Source organism: Dendropsophus ebraccatus, chromosome 2 (assembly GCF_027789765.1).
Source record: "Dendropsophus ebraccatus isolate aDenEbr1 chromosome 2, aDenEbr1.pat, whole genome shotgun sequence".
Lineage (NCBI taxonomy): Eukaryota > Metazoa > Chordata > Amphibia > Anura > Hylidae > Dendropsophus > Dendropsophus ebraccatus.
The window spans coordinates 102,742,320-102,759,135 of NC_091455.1; the positions used below are offsets into that span (position 1 = coordinate 102,742,320).

The following is a 16,816-nucleotide window of genomic DNA, read 5'->3' on the forward strand; positions in this document are numbered from 1 at the left end:
AAGGCTGCATTCCAAAGGAAGGAAAATGTTTATGGAGATGTACCATTGATAATAAATGTTTTCCATATCTTCCATTCAGTTATGACAAACATTTAGTAAATCTTGCCAAGTGTCAATATTATTATTATTATTACGCATATTATTTTTATATCAAATACATGTACATCGATTAGCCATAACATTAAGACATTAAGGGTCTATTCACACGTCAGTATATTTTTCCAATCCGCAAATTTCAGTCAGTATACAATCCGCAAATTCAGTCCGTATTGCATCCGTATTGCATCCGTATTGCATCCGTATTGCTTCAGTAAAATACAGACCCCATAGAGTTGTATTGGATGTGTCAGTTACTGTCCGTACTAGGGTCTGTCCTTTTTTTTTTGCGGAACGGATTGCAGCCCAGTACACAACACGGATGTGTGTATAGGTCCATTGAAATACATTGGTCCTATATTATTGCGGATCCGCAATTGCGGACAGGAACAGGATGTGTGAATAGGGCCTAAGAATAAGTAAAGTGAATAACAATGATGATATTGTGACAATGACACCTGACAAGTGATGAGATATAATATATAATGGTCAGTTTTTGAAGCTGATGTGTTGGAACCAGGAAAAATAGGGAAACATACTAATTTGAGCAATTTTGACAATGATCAAATTGTGTTGGCTTGGTCAGGGCATCCCTATAATAGCTGGTATTGAGGAATGTTTAGTAGAAAAGTAAATGCCAGCTTACCGCCGTTCCTGTAGCCTCACTGCTCGGACTCCCACTTCAACCAGTGCGTCGTAGTATGATGAACAGGAAAAATGAGTCCAGCTCCCGGCCAGGATTAAATGAATTGAGCTTTATTAACACCCCAGCACCGTGCACACACTGCGGCAACCCCCCCAGAGAGAAGCCTACGCGTTTCGATTGCTAACCGCAATCTTAATCATGGCTACTGTAGCCATGATTAAGATTGCGGTTAGCAATCGAAACGCGTAGGCTTCTCTCTGGGGGGGTTGCCGCAGTGTGTGCACGGTGCTGGGGTGTTAATAAAGCTCAATTCATTTAATCCTGGCCGGGAGCTGGACTCATTTTTCCTGTTCATCATTGAGGAATGTTTGTGGTATACTGGTGTTAGTACTATAAGTACCAAAAGTGTTGAGCTGATGACAGAATGGGCATGTGAGGAGGAAAGCTAGCTGCTTGGTCTGATCCCACAGAAGAGTGTATCACTACTCAAACATTGTTGCACACCAAGTACACCCCTTCATTTTAACAATATTCTCTAATAGCAGTGGCCACTTTAGCGAGAACAATGTGTCCTGCCGCACTGCAAAATAGTAATAGTTCAGTGTTGTCTATATGTTGCACAATATCCCATAAGGAGGGTGTCCGGGGAGCAGAAGACTAAGCTAAAGCTTTCTGCTCGCAAGGGCTTACATCCTGTCATTCCATTGGGTCATATCTAAGTCCTGATCAAGGCGTATAGGTGAAACCATGCCACATGTAATAACCAGCATCTCGTGCAGATGTGATAATCGGGAATTAGATTTATCAGAAGTGTGTGTGGGGGGGGGGGTTGGCTGAGAAACCTTCAGCACTGGTGAGCAGAAGGCTTTAGCTGTGTCACCATACTGATGGGAAGGAGCTTGAGTTCTTGCACTGGATGAAGTGTGGAGTGAAAGCCTTGTGAGGTGCAAGTGTTATTGGCTGCCTCTTAAAAAGTAGACCTAGGTTTAGACATAATGCTGGCTTACTCCATTTCAGGTAAGCAGAAAGAGGGATAACCAAATTGGAAATGGCAATCCTTGAAGAAATTGTGGATTTCTTGATGCTGCGTGGAAGAAGCAGCGGCTTAGTCTCATGAGTATCCATCTGCCATGCTGCATCAAGAAATCCACAATTTCTTTAATTTTCAATCTGGATATCCCTGCACACGGAACTAGTCATCCAGGCAGAGGAAAGGCAGCAGTCGGCTTTAAAACGACTCAGTACCCACAATCTGACGCCCTCAAACCACTCGTACCTTCGGATAGCTGCTTTTAATTGAAGATCTGCCCTGCAGTCCGTTTGGCAGGTGATGCAGTTATTGTCATAAAAATCACTTTTATGCTGCGTTCACACCTACAGGATCTGCAGCTGATTTTCTGCAGCAGATTTCATTTAAATAACTGAACACAGCATCAAATCTGCTGCAGATCCTGTAGGTGTGAACGCACCCTTAAAATTACAGCTCCCTGCTCTACGGGCGTATCTGTGCCCTAACTTTGCACCACCCCTCCGTCCCTCCTCTCCACCCTCTTCATCATTAGGAATGCCACTAGAACATTCTCTCCATGCTGAACATTGCACAGGTCCTTAAAGGGAACCATTCACCCCGTGGCCCCGGCAGAAACTGACATACAGTGACATAAAGGTCAATATACTTACCACATCGCTCCCGGTCCCGTCCCGGATCCCGTTGTTGACACGGAGAAATCGCTGATTCTTCTTCTCGCGCCCATTATGGTAATGAGCGCCGCCGAGTCCGAAGTCCAGCCTTCTCCCCGCCTCCGACACTTGATTGACACCGGGTCCTCTTTCTCCTCGTCTTCTTTCTTCTCGCCGGATCCCGCGCAGGCGCAGTGACAGTCGTTTTCGGCGCATGTGCAGTTCACAATTGAAGCCGCTCCGCAGCTTCACTGTTTACTGCGCGGACGCCGATTGTCTCGAACACGTATCCTGTTTACCGCGCAGGCACAGAAGAGGTGACGGGACCATCGCAACGGCGCCTGCACGGGAATTCGTCAAAAGACTGAAGACGTCAATCAAGTTCCAGGAGGCGTGGATGGGTGGCGACGAGAAGAGGACCTCATGGATAAGTTGGACTCGTCCGTCGTTTCCTATGGACGTTGGACTCATCTCAGCTCATTACCATAATGGACGGGAGAAGAAGAATCGGCGATTTCTCTGTGTCAACAACTGGATCCGGGACGTATCGGGAGCGATGTGGTAAGTATATTGACCTTTATGTCACTGTATGTCAGTTTCTGCCGGGGGCCACGGGGTGAATGGTTCCCTTTAACGATCCAGCCCATGTGCCGGGCTAACCAGGTGGGGAATAGTAGGCAATCTGCCTGGAGCATTTCAAATGATGAGGAGGGACAGAGAGGTTGTGCCAGCCTAATGCATACACAATACAGGCCACTCCCGTAGGGCACAGCGCTGTACGTTTAAAAGTAAATTTTTAGCACAATAACTGCATCACCTGCCGAACGGACCCCAGGACAGATCTTAGATTAAAAGCAGCTATCTGAAGGTACAAGCGGTTTGGGGGGGTCAGATTGTGGGTGCAGAGTCGCTTTAAGTCTTCCTGAGAGGACAGCTGGAGCCTATAGTGCCTAAAAAAGGTATGGGGTGAGCTCCACGTAGCTGCTCTACATATTTGTTCTATAGAGACTGATGCCCTCTCTGCCCAGGATGTGGCTACTGAACGGGTAGAGTGAGCCCCGAATCCCACTGGTATCTCAGCACCTGCAGCTATATAGGCAGAAGAAATAGCGCTTTTTATCCATCTAGCTATGACCTGTGCAGAAGCAGCCTTCCCTTTATTCTTTCCCTGAAAGAATAACAACAACTTATATAATAAGGGGAGAACCACTTACTGAGATCTGTGGAAGTTGGAAACAACTTTCAGGAGGAAGGCTGGATCTGGAGATAGTACTACCCTATCCTCCTCTGATGGTCATATAGGGCTCCTGGATAGAGAAGGCTGATATCTCTGCTACCCTTCTGGCTGATCTTATAGCTAAAAGGAAAGCAAGCTTATGAGAGAGAGTATTGATGGGAATATCTGGCAAGGATTCGAAGGAAGATTCTGTAAGCTGAGAAAGAACTAAATTCAGGTCCCATGTAGAGACGAGCGGACTTTTCGGATTTCTGGTTTGTGAGAACCAGAACGATCGGCATTGGATTCCCGCTGTCTGCTTGCTCCGTGCAGCGGGTGGATACCTCCTAAGGAACGCCTGGAAAACTGGGATACAGCCATTGGCATTGGCTGTATCCCAGTTTTCCAGGCATTCCTTAGGAGGTATCCACCCGCTGCACGGAGTGAGCAGACAGTGAATCCGACGCAGATCGTTCTGGTTCTCACGAACCAGAAATCTGAAAAAGTCAGCTCATCTCTAGTCCCATGGAGTAAGCTTTGGTTTGATGAAAGGAAAGATCCTATCTGCAGCCTTCATAAACCTCCTAACCCAAGGATGTATCGCCAGTCTAAAGTCAAAAAGGGCGCTGAGAGCTGAGATTTGCACCCTAATAGTACTTGGTCTTAACCTCTTATTTAGACCCTCTTGCAAAAAATCTAGTACTACTGGAATGTCTGGTGTAACTAAAACATTAACAGGTCTATTAACAAACCTACAAAAAGCTTTCCATGTCCTCAGGTATATTTCTGATGTGACTCTCTTCTTGTTATCCAGAAGGGTAGAAATGACTTGCTCTGAAAGGCCTCTATCTATAAGATCTGCCTCTCAATAGCCATGCTGTCAGGTGCAGGTTCCTGACTTCCGGATGGTAAATTGGGCCCTGACTGAGTAGGTCTGGAATCTTCGGTAGAACACAGGGGTCGGTAACGGACATGACACTCAACCAGGTTAACCACACCCTCCTAGGCCAAAATGGCGCTATAATTATTACTAGGGCTCTGTCCTGCCTGATTTTCCTAAGGACCCTGGGAATCATTTTGATTGGGGGGAACGCCTACAGAAGACCCTGACCCCAATGATGGGCTAGAGCATCCATTCCTAGGGGGTTGTCCGATGGGCTCAGGGAGAAGAACCTCTCCACTTTCTTGTTAGTCTTGGAAGCGAACAGATCTACTTTTGGATGACTCCACCTGGCACAAATCTGCTGAAACACCTCTGTCGACAAGCTCCACTCCCCCTGGTTTAGCTGGTGTCTGCTTAGGTAATCTGCTTTGAGATTTTCTGATCCCTTTAAGTGTAGTGCTGTGAGGGATGACAGGTGAGGTTCTATCAATCTGAACATGAACAAAGTGACCCTCATCAGATCTTTGGACCTTGTGCCCCCCTGGTGGTTTATGTACGCTACTACAGAGGAGTTGTCTGTCCGTATCTTTACGTGTCTGTCCTTTAGGAGTGGTAAGGCTTGGGACAGGGACATAAAGACCGCTGTTAACTCTCTGATGTTTTGAGACAGGACAGCTTCCTCTGGTTTCCAGAGGCCCTGAAGTATGAGGTCTCCTGCATGAGCTCCCCAGTCCAGAGGACTGGCATCGGTAGTAAGGATGATTTCGTCTGAGCGCACCCAGGGAACCCCCTTTTCCAGATTGGGTCCACTAGTATAGGGATCGTACAGTCTGTGGAGAGAGAACACATAACGAGTCTAAGGAGTCTGTAGTCTGAGAGAGAATATCTGACTGTAATGTTCTAGAATGGTATTGGGCCCAGGGAACCGCGGGGATGCAGGAAGTCATAAGCCCCAAAACGGACATGGCCTCTCTCACTGTAGTACTCTGACTATATTTAATGTGTTCTACTGTAGCCAATAACTGGGTTACTTTACTAAAAGGCAGAAAACTCCTCTGTACTCTAGAATTTAGGAGGGTACCCAGGAACTGACAAATGTAGGAAGGAGTCTTAACTGATTTGTCTTTGTTTACCTCCCATCCAAGTTTCTGAAAAATGGCCTCTACCTGTGTAACTTGTGATTTTAGTATCTCAGGAGAATCTGCCAAGAGAAAGTCATCTAAGTATGGTATGATGACAATATCTTGCTCTCTTACATGGGCCATAACTTCCACCATAACCTTTGTAAAAATTCTCGGGGCCTGTGAAATACCGAATGGCATGGCTTTGAATTGTAGTTGTAGGAGGGAACCCTTAAACCAAACCGCCACCCTAAGATACTTCTGATGTTTGTGGTGTACTGTGATGTGGCAGTACACATCCCTAAGGTCAAGGGTCACCATGGAGCAATCTCTTGAAAGATTCAGAATGGCAGAAGATATAGACTCCATTCTGAATCTTTCGTAGGTGAGGAACTTATGAAGAGGCTTTAAATTCATAATAGTACAGAAAGTACCATTTTTCTTCCTGACAAGGAAGAAAGTGGAGTAAAAGCCTTCTCCCCTCTCCTCCATAGGGACAGGTACCAATACCTGTTTGTCCAAAAGAGATTGCACCTCTGATTCCATGGCCTGTTGACGCTCGGGATCCCAGAAATGAGTAGTGACAAACCTCGTACCTGGAGGGGACACAAAAGAAATTTTCAAACCATGCTTTATTGTGCTCAAGACATTTGTGCTGGCAGAAATCTTCTCCCACTCCTCACTATACAAAGCAAGGCAACCACCCACCGGGACCTGGCGTCATTAGGGATTGGGCTTCTTGGTCGAATCATCAGTATTAAAGAGATAGCCCTTACTCTTTTTGGAGGCCCTCCACTCTCTTCTACCTGAGGAGCCTCCCCTCTGACTACCCCTACCTCGGCCCCTGTAATTCCTTTTTTGTGGCTGAGGAATTACTGGGAAGCCCTTCTTCTTATCTAAAGCCTTCTCGAGGACAGAATCCAGGGTAGGCCCGAAAAGAAATTCGCCATCACATGGCATTGCATATTACTTCGCCTTTGATGTAATGTCCCCCTTCCAGTCCTTTAACCACACTGTACGTCGTGCCGAATTAGATAAAGCAGCAAATCTAGCATTTAGTTTCAATGAGTCTGCTGAGACTTCAGATAAAAATGTTGCTGCTTGGCTAATAGTAGGGATGGCAGCAAGAAGATCTTCTTTTGGGGCATCTTCTTTAATTTTAGTTGTCAGCTTATCAATCCATACATCAAGGGACCTGGTGACTGACGTAGCCACAATCAGAGGGTTGAAGAAAGCCGTAGCTGCCTCCCAACCTTTCTTAAGATAGACTTCATCCCTTTTGTCTATGGGATCCTTTAATGTAGCAGAATACTCAAAGGGCAAGGCGTCTTTTTTAGAGATCTTGACTACGGGTGCATCAATCTTAGGGGCTCTGTCCCAAACCGTTGCCTCCTCTTCACTAAAGGGATACTTTCGCTTCATTGCTCTGGGGACAAAAAAACTTCCTGTCTGGGTTAACCCACTCGCATTTAATTAGGTCTTTAATGCTTTGATGTATAGGGAATACTTTTTTCTTCTTTGGTGTAAGTCCCTGAAACATCCTGTCCTGAATAGTTTTTGATACCGGACTATCCTCTATTTCCATGGTCCTTCTAACTGCATTAATAAGAGGATCTACCTCCTCTACAGTAGAGGTAGAGGGTTCAGAGTGGTGAGATTCATTATCACAGTCAATCACTTCACCAAAATCCTCTATCTCAGACACAGCTTCTTCCTCATCTGCTTCAGTGCTAGGACCAGGTCTAGGGTCAGATCTGGATGATTCCCCTTTCTCCAGAGGGACAGTGGTCTGCGAGGGAAGGGAATATTTAATTTCTCCTCTAATGAGCTCCCTTATGTCATTCATAAAAGAAAGGGTTTCTTTCTATTACGGCATGAACTACAAAGTGTCTTGTTGTGACTACTTATTTTTCTATCAGACACCGGGCATTCTCTGGACCTAGTACGTGGTGCCTTCAGTGCCTAAAAGAAAACATACATATATACTTTGTATCCAACATCCACCATATATATCTATATATTTCATAAGGATACAGGTTAACCCCTGTCCTACCGGATTAGTCTCAGAAGGGGTTTCAGGGTTATCTGCGTGCTCCTCCATAATGATGGTGGATAATTCTGCAGAGCTTGCAGCCAGAGCATGCTGAATGCAGAGATTGGCAGCCGGGAACGTGCTGAGAATGCAGAGTATACAGCCAGAAGCCTGCTAGAATACCTGTCAATGCGGACACCATCCTCAGAAGACTGCAGGCCTCTTTTGAATCCGGCACACCCTCTCCGAGACCGGAAGCTCCCGACGAGAGCTCTCCTGACAGGCCCAGCCTGTGGTCCGGAAAGGCACGGCCCCGCCGAATCCCCCTCCCGGAAGCATTAGTGGCGCCGCAAAGCCCGCCGGGATGCACGCACGTACGCACGCCGACGCACGCGCCCACACAGACCCGGAAGCTGAGAGACCTGCAGCTGCTCCAGGAGAGCCTTACGCCGCCAGGATGCCGGCAGTAAGGTAAGCAAGCCGGTTGCCCCGTTCCCCTCTTCTTGACGGATCCTTTGGAGAGGTGGGAGATCTGCCTCCTGCTCCAAAGGACAGGAAACAGTATTGGCGATGAAGGGACGTTCTCTTCTTTTTATGGATCCAGTGAGCTATTTCCTGTCCAGAGGAGCGGGAGGTGGACCTCTCCATGGGTGCCATTATAGGGCGAGAGGGAAATTAAGTCTGTATTTGCAAAGTATAATTGGTGTCACAAAAAAGGGCTCATGTTGGTCTATAGGGGAAAATATGCAAGTGTAGTGGCCTTTTAAACATGAGGAGGAAAAAACGAAAGCGCAAAAATGAAAACTGTCTCCGTCCTTAAAGGGTTAAAAAAACATTTTCTGCACTAACTAAAATATTTATGCATTAATGGAAAATATTGTATGTACAACAATGGACACACTTCACAGCTGTCTCATAGACAAAACTAAGGCCTCAGATAGTTATAAGGCTATATCGCCATCTAGTGAAATATATTAATGCACACATTTGCAGTCTTGAAACCAAATATATACAAGTAACATGCAAACCATCCTGTAAAGTTGTTATGACACTCTAAATTAAATTATGCATATATGATTTATGATCAAATAAGAGTAAATGTTTGTATTAAGCAGTATAAAATAACTGCAAAGTAAATATACTATTCAGAGTCCCTGTATAAGAGAAAATGTAGACAAGAAAGACTCTAATGTTATACTGCAGCACTCCAATATATTACATGCATAGGACAAAAAATCAGTGTCCTTCAAAAAACCAAAAGTATATTTTGGTGAGAGGTTCTGAAATGCACCATGGTAAGACTTTGGTATTTCTTGGTTTACGTTTATACATTGCTTGATTACAGCTTTCGATTTTTTTTTCAGTTACCTTATTTTGTAACTTTTTATTAGGTCTGTTAATGACAGTGTGAAGCTATGTTCACACATCATTTTTCTTTTAGTAAAGAACAGACGCTGATTGCAATGCCATCAGCGTCTGTTCTTTACTGCAGGGGCAATATTGCATTGAAGTCAATGCAATGCCGCCCACTGTGTTCACATAGCGTTATTCTAACGCCCATTCTTTAGAATGGGCGTTAAAATAACGTACCTGCCAATTATTTCTGGATGCTGTCAGTTCACACAATGTAATGAGCAGCGGCGGCCACACATTACATTAAAGTGAATGGCTAATTGATTTGTGGGCACATCTGAAGGTGCTCGCAAATCAATAGTAAAAAAAGAATGTTCCTGCAGCCGATACAGAGGTATCGGCCGCAGGATTGGGCTCAGTGCAGCCCGGTGGCCGGCTATGCAACGGACGCTGTTAAACGCTGTGTGAGCCTTACACTAACACTTTTTATAATTCCTTTACATGTTATAAAACATATATATGCTTTTTAAAAGGCTAGTGTTTTAATTTACATGTGTACATCCTACCTATTGACATTAACTGATTCCTGGCCAATGCCCTACTTTTGCAACTTGTTGGCTGTAATCCACACCATGAACTGTTGATAGTTATGTCTAATTTTTTGTGCCATCATGACCATCTTCATGAGATACCCCTGGCCTAGCATTTTGTACCATGAATTAGAATAAGAGGTTCAAGTAGGGAGCAGAAATTATTCACAGAATAACACACATTACAAAGTTATGCAACTTTGTAATGTATGTTATGTCTGTGAATGGCCCCCTTCCCGAGTCCCACCAGCCCCACCCGTGTACCCGGAAGTGTGGTGCGCTATACATACCTGTCACGTGCCGACACCAGTCTTCTATCTTCATTCAGCGACGTCTTCTTCGGGAGACGGCGAACAGCTCCGACTGTTCCGAATGCCGTCCGCCCTCTGCAGCGTCATCCGATGCTCAGCCGCGATTGGCTGAGCATAACTGAGGGGAGACGGGCGGCAGCGACTTGGCCGTCCGTCCGAAGATGACGTTTGGCACAAGATGGAGGACGGCCCTCGACACGGATCAGGTAATGTATAATGCACCACACTTCCGGGTACACGGGTGGGGGTGGTGGGACACGGGGAACGGGGCGATTCACAGACATAACATAAATTACAAAGTTGTATAACTTTGTAATGTGTGTTATTCTGTGAATAATTTCTGAGCGCCGCACTACCCCTTTAATGTACCTATTAGAAAATACTATATAAGGCTGGGTTCACACACAGTATATTTCAGGCAGTATTTGGTCCTCATGTCAGGTCCTCATAGCAACCAAAACCAGGAGTGGATTGAAAACACAGAAATGCTCTGTTCACACAATGTTGAAATTGAGTGGATGGCCGCCATTTAATGGCAAATATTTGCTATCTTAAAACAACGGCTGTTGTACTGAAATAATGGCAGGTATTTACCGTTATATGGCGGCCATCCACTCAATTTCAACATTGTGTGAACAGATCTTTTCTGTGATAAAGACCACAATACTGACTGAAATATAAGTAGTGTGAACCCAGCCGGAGCGTATACGATGTGTATACATCCGGCCGGGATCCCATACCAGATAAGGTTATGTTGCGCTCCACAAAAAGTACGGTAGCTGTTGCCGATGGCAACAACGGCCGTACTTTTACGTAGTGTGAACATAGCCTAATAGTGGATACTGGGCCATAACAGACCAGTTGATGCATTTTCAAAATATAGGGTGAAAGGATAATGTTCTTTCTCTAGGTAAAGAGTGGAATAATACAAAATGTTTCTAAATGACATCACATGTATAAATATATACTGGTATGACATTTAATTCTGTACCTCTTCACTGTCTGTGTCATCTTCAAGTTCTTTGGCATTTTCATCCCAAACACACCTCATGAGCTGAACTTTATGGAAGTGGGACTTTTCTTCAGTTGTCTTATTGGTACAGCACATGTCAATACTCAAAAGTTTTAGTGACATACAGATACTGCCCTTTAGCTCACAATTTTCCTCATGGTTAAGGTTCTCATCCATTTTTTCATCTGCAATTAATGGACTGTTTTCGTTTTCTCTGTCTCTGTTACTTTGCCTAAAAGAGAAAAAAAAGAGAATATAGGTTTAGTATGCAATAACAATAAATAGAAGTGCTAATTGTTTATGTTCAACAGAAGAAGACCCCAGATGTTTCCCTCAGACACAAATTGTATTTCTGGCGTTTTACCCCCTTCTTTTTTTTCATAATAAGTCATTCCTTGTGATTCCAGGACTTCTATTTAGGAAAAGCACCAGATAAAAACACTAATAAGGTGCCTCCAGACACAGATTTTTTTGTGTGGCATGTTTGTGGCCTCCAAAAAAATGCCAAAAAAACAGCCAACAATTATCTTGGCGTTTTTGTGGCATTTTTGACATTAGGTGTGAATGGCTTTTTTTTTGCCATTGGTGTTTTTGAAACAGAAGAATTTCTATTAAACTCTATGGGCAGGGGCGTAGCTAGGATTCATGGGGCCCCATAGCAAAAAACTGTATGGGGCCCCTCTACACACTATTATATATATATATATATATATATATATATATATATATATATATATATATATATATATATATACACATTCGGTGATGTGGCAAAAAAAAAAAAATCTCTTGTGGCCAGGGGCAGAATCTTGCGTGCAGTCACAACAGTGACTGGCAGAGGAGAAAGCCAATGTCTGCTTGTTCTGTCCATCTACTGTATTTAACTATAACAGGGTATTAGGAGCCTCATGGTTATATACATAGGTGCAGGAGCAGGCTACCTTTTGCTTAAAGGAGAAGTCCGGCCAAAATTAATTTTTGATATGTTGTTACTTATGAAAAGTTATACAAATTTCTAATGTACATTAATTATGGGAAATGCACATATAGAGCTATTTCCCTTAATTTAGTAGATCAGGAAGTGTTAGAAATATCTCTGAAGAAGTGACGTCACGACCCAGGGTGTAATTCCTATGGAGTGTCCAGCAGGGGGCGCTCTCTATATAGAAGTCTATGGGACTTTATTGTTTCTATGGGTTTCTATGTAATGTAATGTAATGTAATGTAGTGTACAGTGCTTTATTGAATGAATACATCTATGGAATACTTTGGGGAGCAAGTGTCCTTGCTCCCCAAAGTATTGCATAAATGTATTCATTCAATACATTCAATACACAGTAAGCCCGCCGATCCGCCGCATTTCCGCCGAATTTCCGCCGCATTCCCGCCGATCCGCCACACGCTGATCCGCCGCATTCCCGCCGATCCAGACCATATACATTGAACTACAGCTCCCATCATCTGCTTCTAGTATGAACAGGTGATGGGATCTGTAGTTGGGTAAGGGATATCACATGCCGCCGGGCGCAGGGGGGAGCCGCTCAGTACACAGGAGCGCTCCCCCCTCCTCCTCCTCCTTCCGTGATAACTTCCGCCTATAGCACTGCTGAGTCCCTGCCTGGCCGCCGCTCTCCGCTCACATATACCGGCTCCCGGCATCAGCGCGGACACCAGGATGCATCGGGAGCCGGTATGTATGGGGGGGAGAGCGGAGAGCGGCGGCCAGGCAGGGACTCAGCAGTGCTATAGGCGGAAGTTATCACGGAAGGAGGAGGAGGAGGGGGGAGAGCTGCTGTGTACTGAGTGGCTCCCCCCTGCGCCCGGCGGCATGTGATATCCCTTACCCAGCTACAGCTCCCATCACCTGTTCATACTAGAAGCAGATGATGGGAGCTATAGTTCAATGTATATGGTCCGGATCGGCGGGAATGCGGCGGATCAGCGTGTGGCGGATCGGCGGGAATGCGGCGGAAATTCGGCGGAAATGCGGCGGATCGGCGGGCTTACTGTGTATTGAATGTATTGAATGAATACATTTATGCAATACTTTGGGGAGCAAGGACACTTGCTCCCCAAAGTATTCCATAGATGTATTCATTCAATAAAGCACTGTACACTACATTACATTACATTACATAGAAACCCATAGAAACAATAAAGTCCCATAGACTTCTATATAGAGAGCGCCCCCTGCTGGACACTCCATAGGAATTACACCCTGGGTCGTGACGTCACTTCTTCAGAGATATTTCTAACACTTCCTGATCTACTAAATTAAGGGAAATAGCTCTATATGTGCATTTCCCATAATTAATGTACATTAGAAATTTGTATAACTTTTCATAAGTAACAACATATCAAAAATTAATTTTGGCCGGACTTCTCCTTTAAACCTTTATTTATGTCAGTGTGTAAGTGACCCAGTGTTCTCTTACATGCAACACAAACAAAGTGTTAATACAGAAGACAATTAGCTCTCTCCACTACTCCTGCTCTGATAACCCCTGACCTCTGCAGGAGCTCAGAGAACAGAGGTCAGAGGTTATCAGAGTAGTGAGGCAGAGAGCTAATTGTTAACCCTTTTTTGTGTTGCAGCATGTAAGAGAACACTGGGTCACTTACACACTGCAGTACATAAGGGGTTAAGCAAAAGGACACATGAGGCTCTTATCTTTCTTGGGCCCCCTCCCTCCACGGGCCCCATAGCAACCGCCTTCCCTGCCTCTATGGTAGCTACGCCACTGTCTATGGGAGAGAAACGCCACAGTTTGCAGAAACAAACCCCTCTCCATGCTATGTTTTAGATAAACTAACACAGAGCCCAAAAAAGGGCAGAGAGAAAAATGCTTTAAAAAAACAAAAAAGTTAAGCACTTCAGAAAATTCCATTGACTCACAGCTATCATCTTGCCGTGGCATTTTTGCTAAAAATATACCATGATGTTGTTTTTTTTTTAAATGTTTTTGCAAAAACTTTAGCCAGTTTAAAACCAGCCATATGCATATAGACATGGGAAGATTTCTTCCAGCATGTATATGGTTAACACCCTGCCTGGAACAATGACTGACAGCCTGGTCCTCCTGTCTGGTTTCTTGTCTGCTCCAATCACCTTGGGGACCGGGACTTTGTATCTCATAAAACTCTGTAATTTCCTATGCCTGCTGAAGGATTTCACTTGCTGTTCCTATTTCACGTTCCTTATTCCTGCTAAATCTAAACTCCTGTTATTCCTGACCTTAGCTTGTTTCTAAATACTCTTTGGCTCCCCGATTTGGTCTGTATTTTGATTCTCCTGGTCCTGACCTGGTGATGAATGAGAGCTCCTTAGACTCCACTCCTTGGGGAAGGAATGCCAGCACTCCTTGGTGATCCAGGGGATCCACCTCCTCATGCTTGGACCATCCATTACACTACAACAGAGCTATGGGGCTAGCCAGTCGCATTAAACATTAACTTGCCTTTCGTGATTTGCCCATCAGTTTGGACAACCTCATTATGCTGGCCACTGCTGGAATGACAGCAGAAAATATGTCAGCAACAGGAATTTTCCCGTTCTCATTGAGTTCCTCGGTTGGCTCCAACTTTCAACACCCTCTACAGCCTACATCCATGCCACCACGAGAAGAGGCTATGCAGGTTGAGAAAGCTCATTTATCTGCAGAGGAAAAGACTCGTTGTCATAACCTGGGTCTGTGTTCCTACTGTGGAGCCAAAGGGCACCAACTGAAGGCCTGTCACATCTGGCTGAGAAACTCTAGAGCCTAGGACTTGTAGGAGAGGCAACCCTGTGCAGCCACACCTACTCGATACCAATTTGATACCTAAGTATGAGAAAAAGCTACCCCCCAACTGTTTTTACGCAGTTAAAGGGAACCAATCACTTAAAAACATCTGTTATGCTATGGGAATGTGCTGTAGCAGCACCCAGCACACTTCCCAAACATGCTTTTACAACCCCCCCGTCCCTTGAATGTACAACCTGAAAACTAACTGTATAAACTTGGCGCCCTGTATGTAAATTGCCCCCAAGTAGTAATCTGGGTGGTGAGCCACGGCAGGTAGTCACTGTCCCCTGGGTGTTTCTGAGCGGTAATTACGCCCCTCTGGGCGTGATTAGCCTGAATAATTGTGGCGACGTCGCCGAAAGGCGCGCTGGCCCTAACGTCAGCACGCCTTTTTTCTTGCCGTGCCGCTCAAGCGCAGTACAGCGGGTCCGGTCTGCGCCGTACTGCGCAGGTGCAAAATAGCCTCAAACTCATTGCTTGATCTCCACCAATGAGTTTGAGGCTTTCTGCACCTGCGCAGTACAACGCGGACCAGACCAGCTGTACTGCGCATGAGCGGCGCAGTAAGGACATAGGCGTGCTGACGTTAGGGCCAGCGCGCCTCTCGGTGACGTCGCCACAATTATGCAGGCTATTACCGCTCCGGAACCCCCAGGGGACCGTGACTACTTGCCGCAGCTCACCGCCCAGATGACTACTTGGGGGCAATTTACATACAGGGCGCCAAGTTTATAAAGTTAGTTTTTCGGGCTGTACATTCCAGGGATGGGAGGTGTAAAAGCATGTTTGGAAAGTGTGCTGGGTGCTGCTACAGCACATTCCCATAGCGTTACAGGCATTTTTTAAGTGATTGGTTCCCTTTAAGTTCTTCAGGTCTGCACTATTACGGTGACAGCAGGTTATGGGCTTTTTATTTTATTTTACTAATTTAGAAATAGTTTAACATTTTTTAAATAAAAGAGCTTAAAGTTGTCCTACTCTGACTACTGTGACTACTCTAACCTTTTGATCACTTAATGATTTTTTTTGGGGGGGGTGATGTGCCAAAAATCATAGTAAAAATCATAGTAAAAATATAGCATCCTATATGTAGCTATCCCTCTCATAGGTAGTCCACAGAGTAGTCAGCTCCATATAGTAAGCACCCTCTCTATAGTTAATCTCCCCGTAGTGCTGCAGACTAGAGAGGTGATTCTGCTGAGGGTTGTAGTACATCAGACATTAAGTGCTGGGAGTGATGGTGCTTGTAATATTCTGTTAGTTAAGATCCAGATGTCTACAGGTTAGTGTGCCCCAAACAGGAAACATAATGGTGAGAATGATAGTGCCCCAAGCAGGACTGATTATCTGCTGAGACTTGTGGTGCCCCCAGCAGAGGAGACCCCTTTAATAACATGTGTCAGGTAGGATAGGTTGAAAAAAAAAAGAAAAAGAATAACAAAGCGGGGACCACAGGTATGCTACTGTGTACCCTATAGACGAATGCCAATGGAACAAAACAAAAAAAGGACAGAGAAATATAGGGTATATAAATGACAATGCACACCAATGAAATGTAATTAAAATAGCATTATTAATCCGGCTCACAAAAGAAATGATAAAAGCAATTAAAATGGTAGGAACGGCAACAGCCTCATAATGCAGGCTATGCTACACTACTATAAGTCTTGCCACATGCAAGCCTTTACCTAAGAGGACTATAGAGCAGATTGTCAGAAAAATGCATAATGGTATATAACAAAAAAATTCAAATGATAATATCACATGGAATACAGGCAAAATACCACCTGCTATGTCTATGTCCCTATGTAGTATTGGAGAAAAAAACTCCACTTGTATCGCCACCACGTTGTGGCTTCGTCAGGACGTTGTGGCGATACGCTTGGAGTTTTTTCTCCACTACTACATGGGGACGTAGACATAGCAGGTGGTATTTTGTCTGTATTCTATTTGATATTATCATTTGAATTTTTTTGTTATATACCATTATGCATTTTTTTGACGATCTGCTCAATAGTCCTCTTAGGTAAAGGCTTGCATGTGGCAAGACTTATAGTAGTGTAGCACAGCCTGCATTATGAGGCTGTTGCC

The 16,816-nt window shown here is 44.7% G+C and overlaps 1 protein-coding gene across 2 annotated transcripts in view; it reads right to left on the reverse strand.

The window, feature by feature from the left end:
- The window catches only part of MYLK4 (myosin light chain kinase family member 4), a 145,229-nt gene that overhangs the window by 79,292 nt on the left and 49,121 nt on the right, over nt 1-16,816 (reverse strand). For both annotated transcript variants that reach the window (XM_069958096.1, XM_069958097.1), the window contains exon 2: nt 10,920-11,172. In XM_069958096.1, the coding sequence (XP_069814197.1) occupies nt 10,920-11,172 (253 nt within the window). The remainder of the gene's footprint in view (nt 1-10,919; nt 11,173-16,816) is intronic.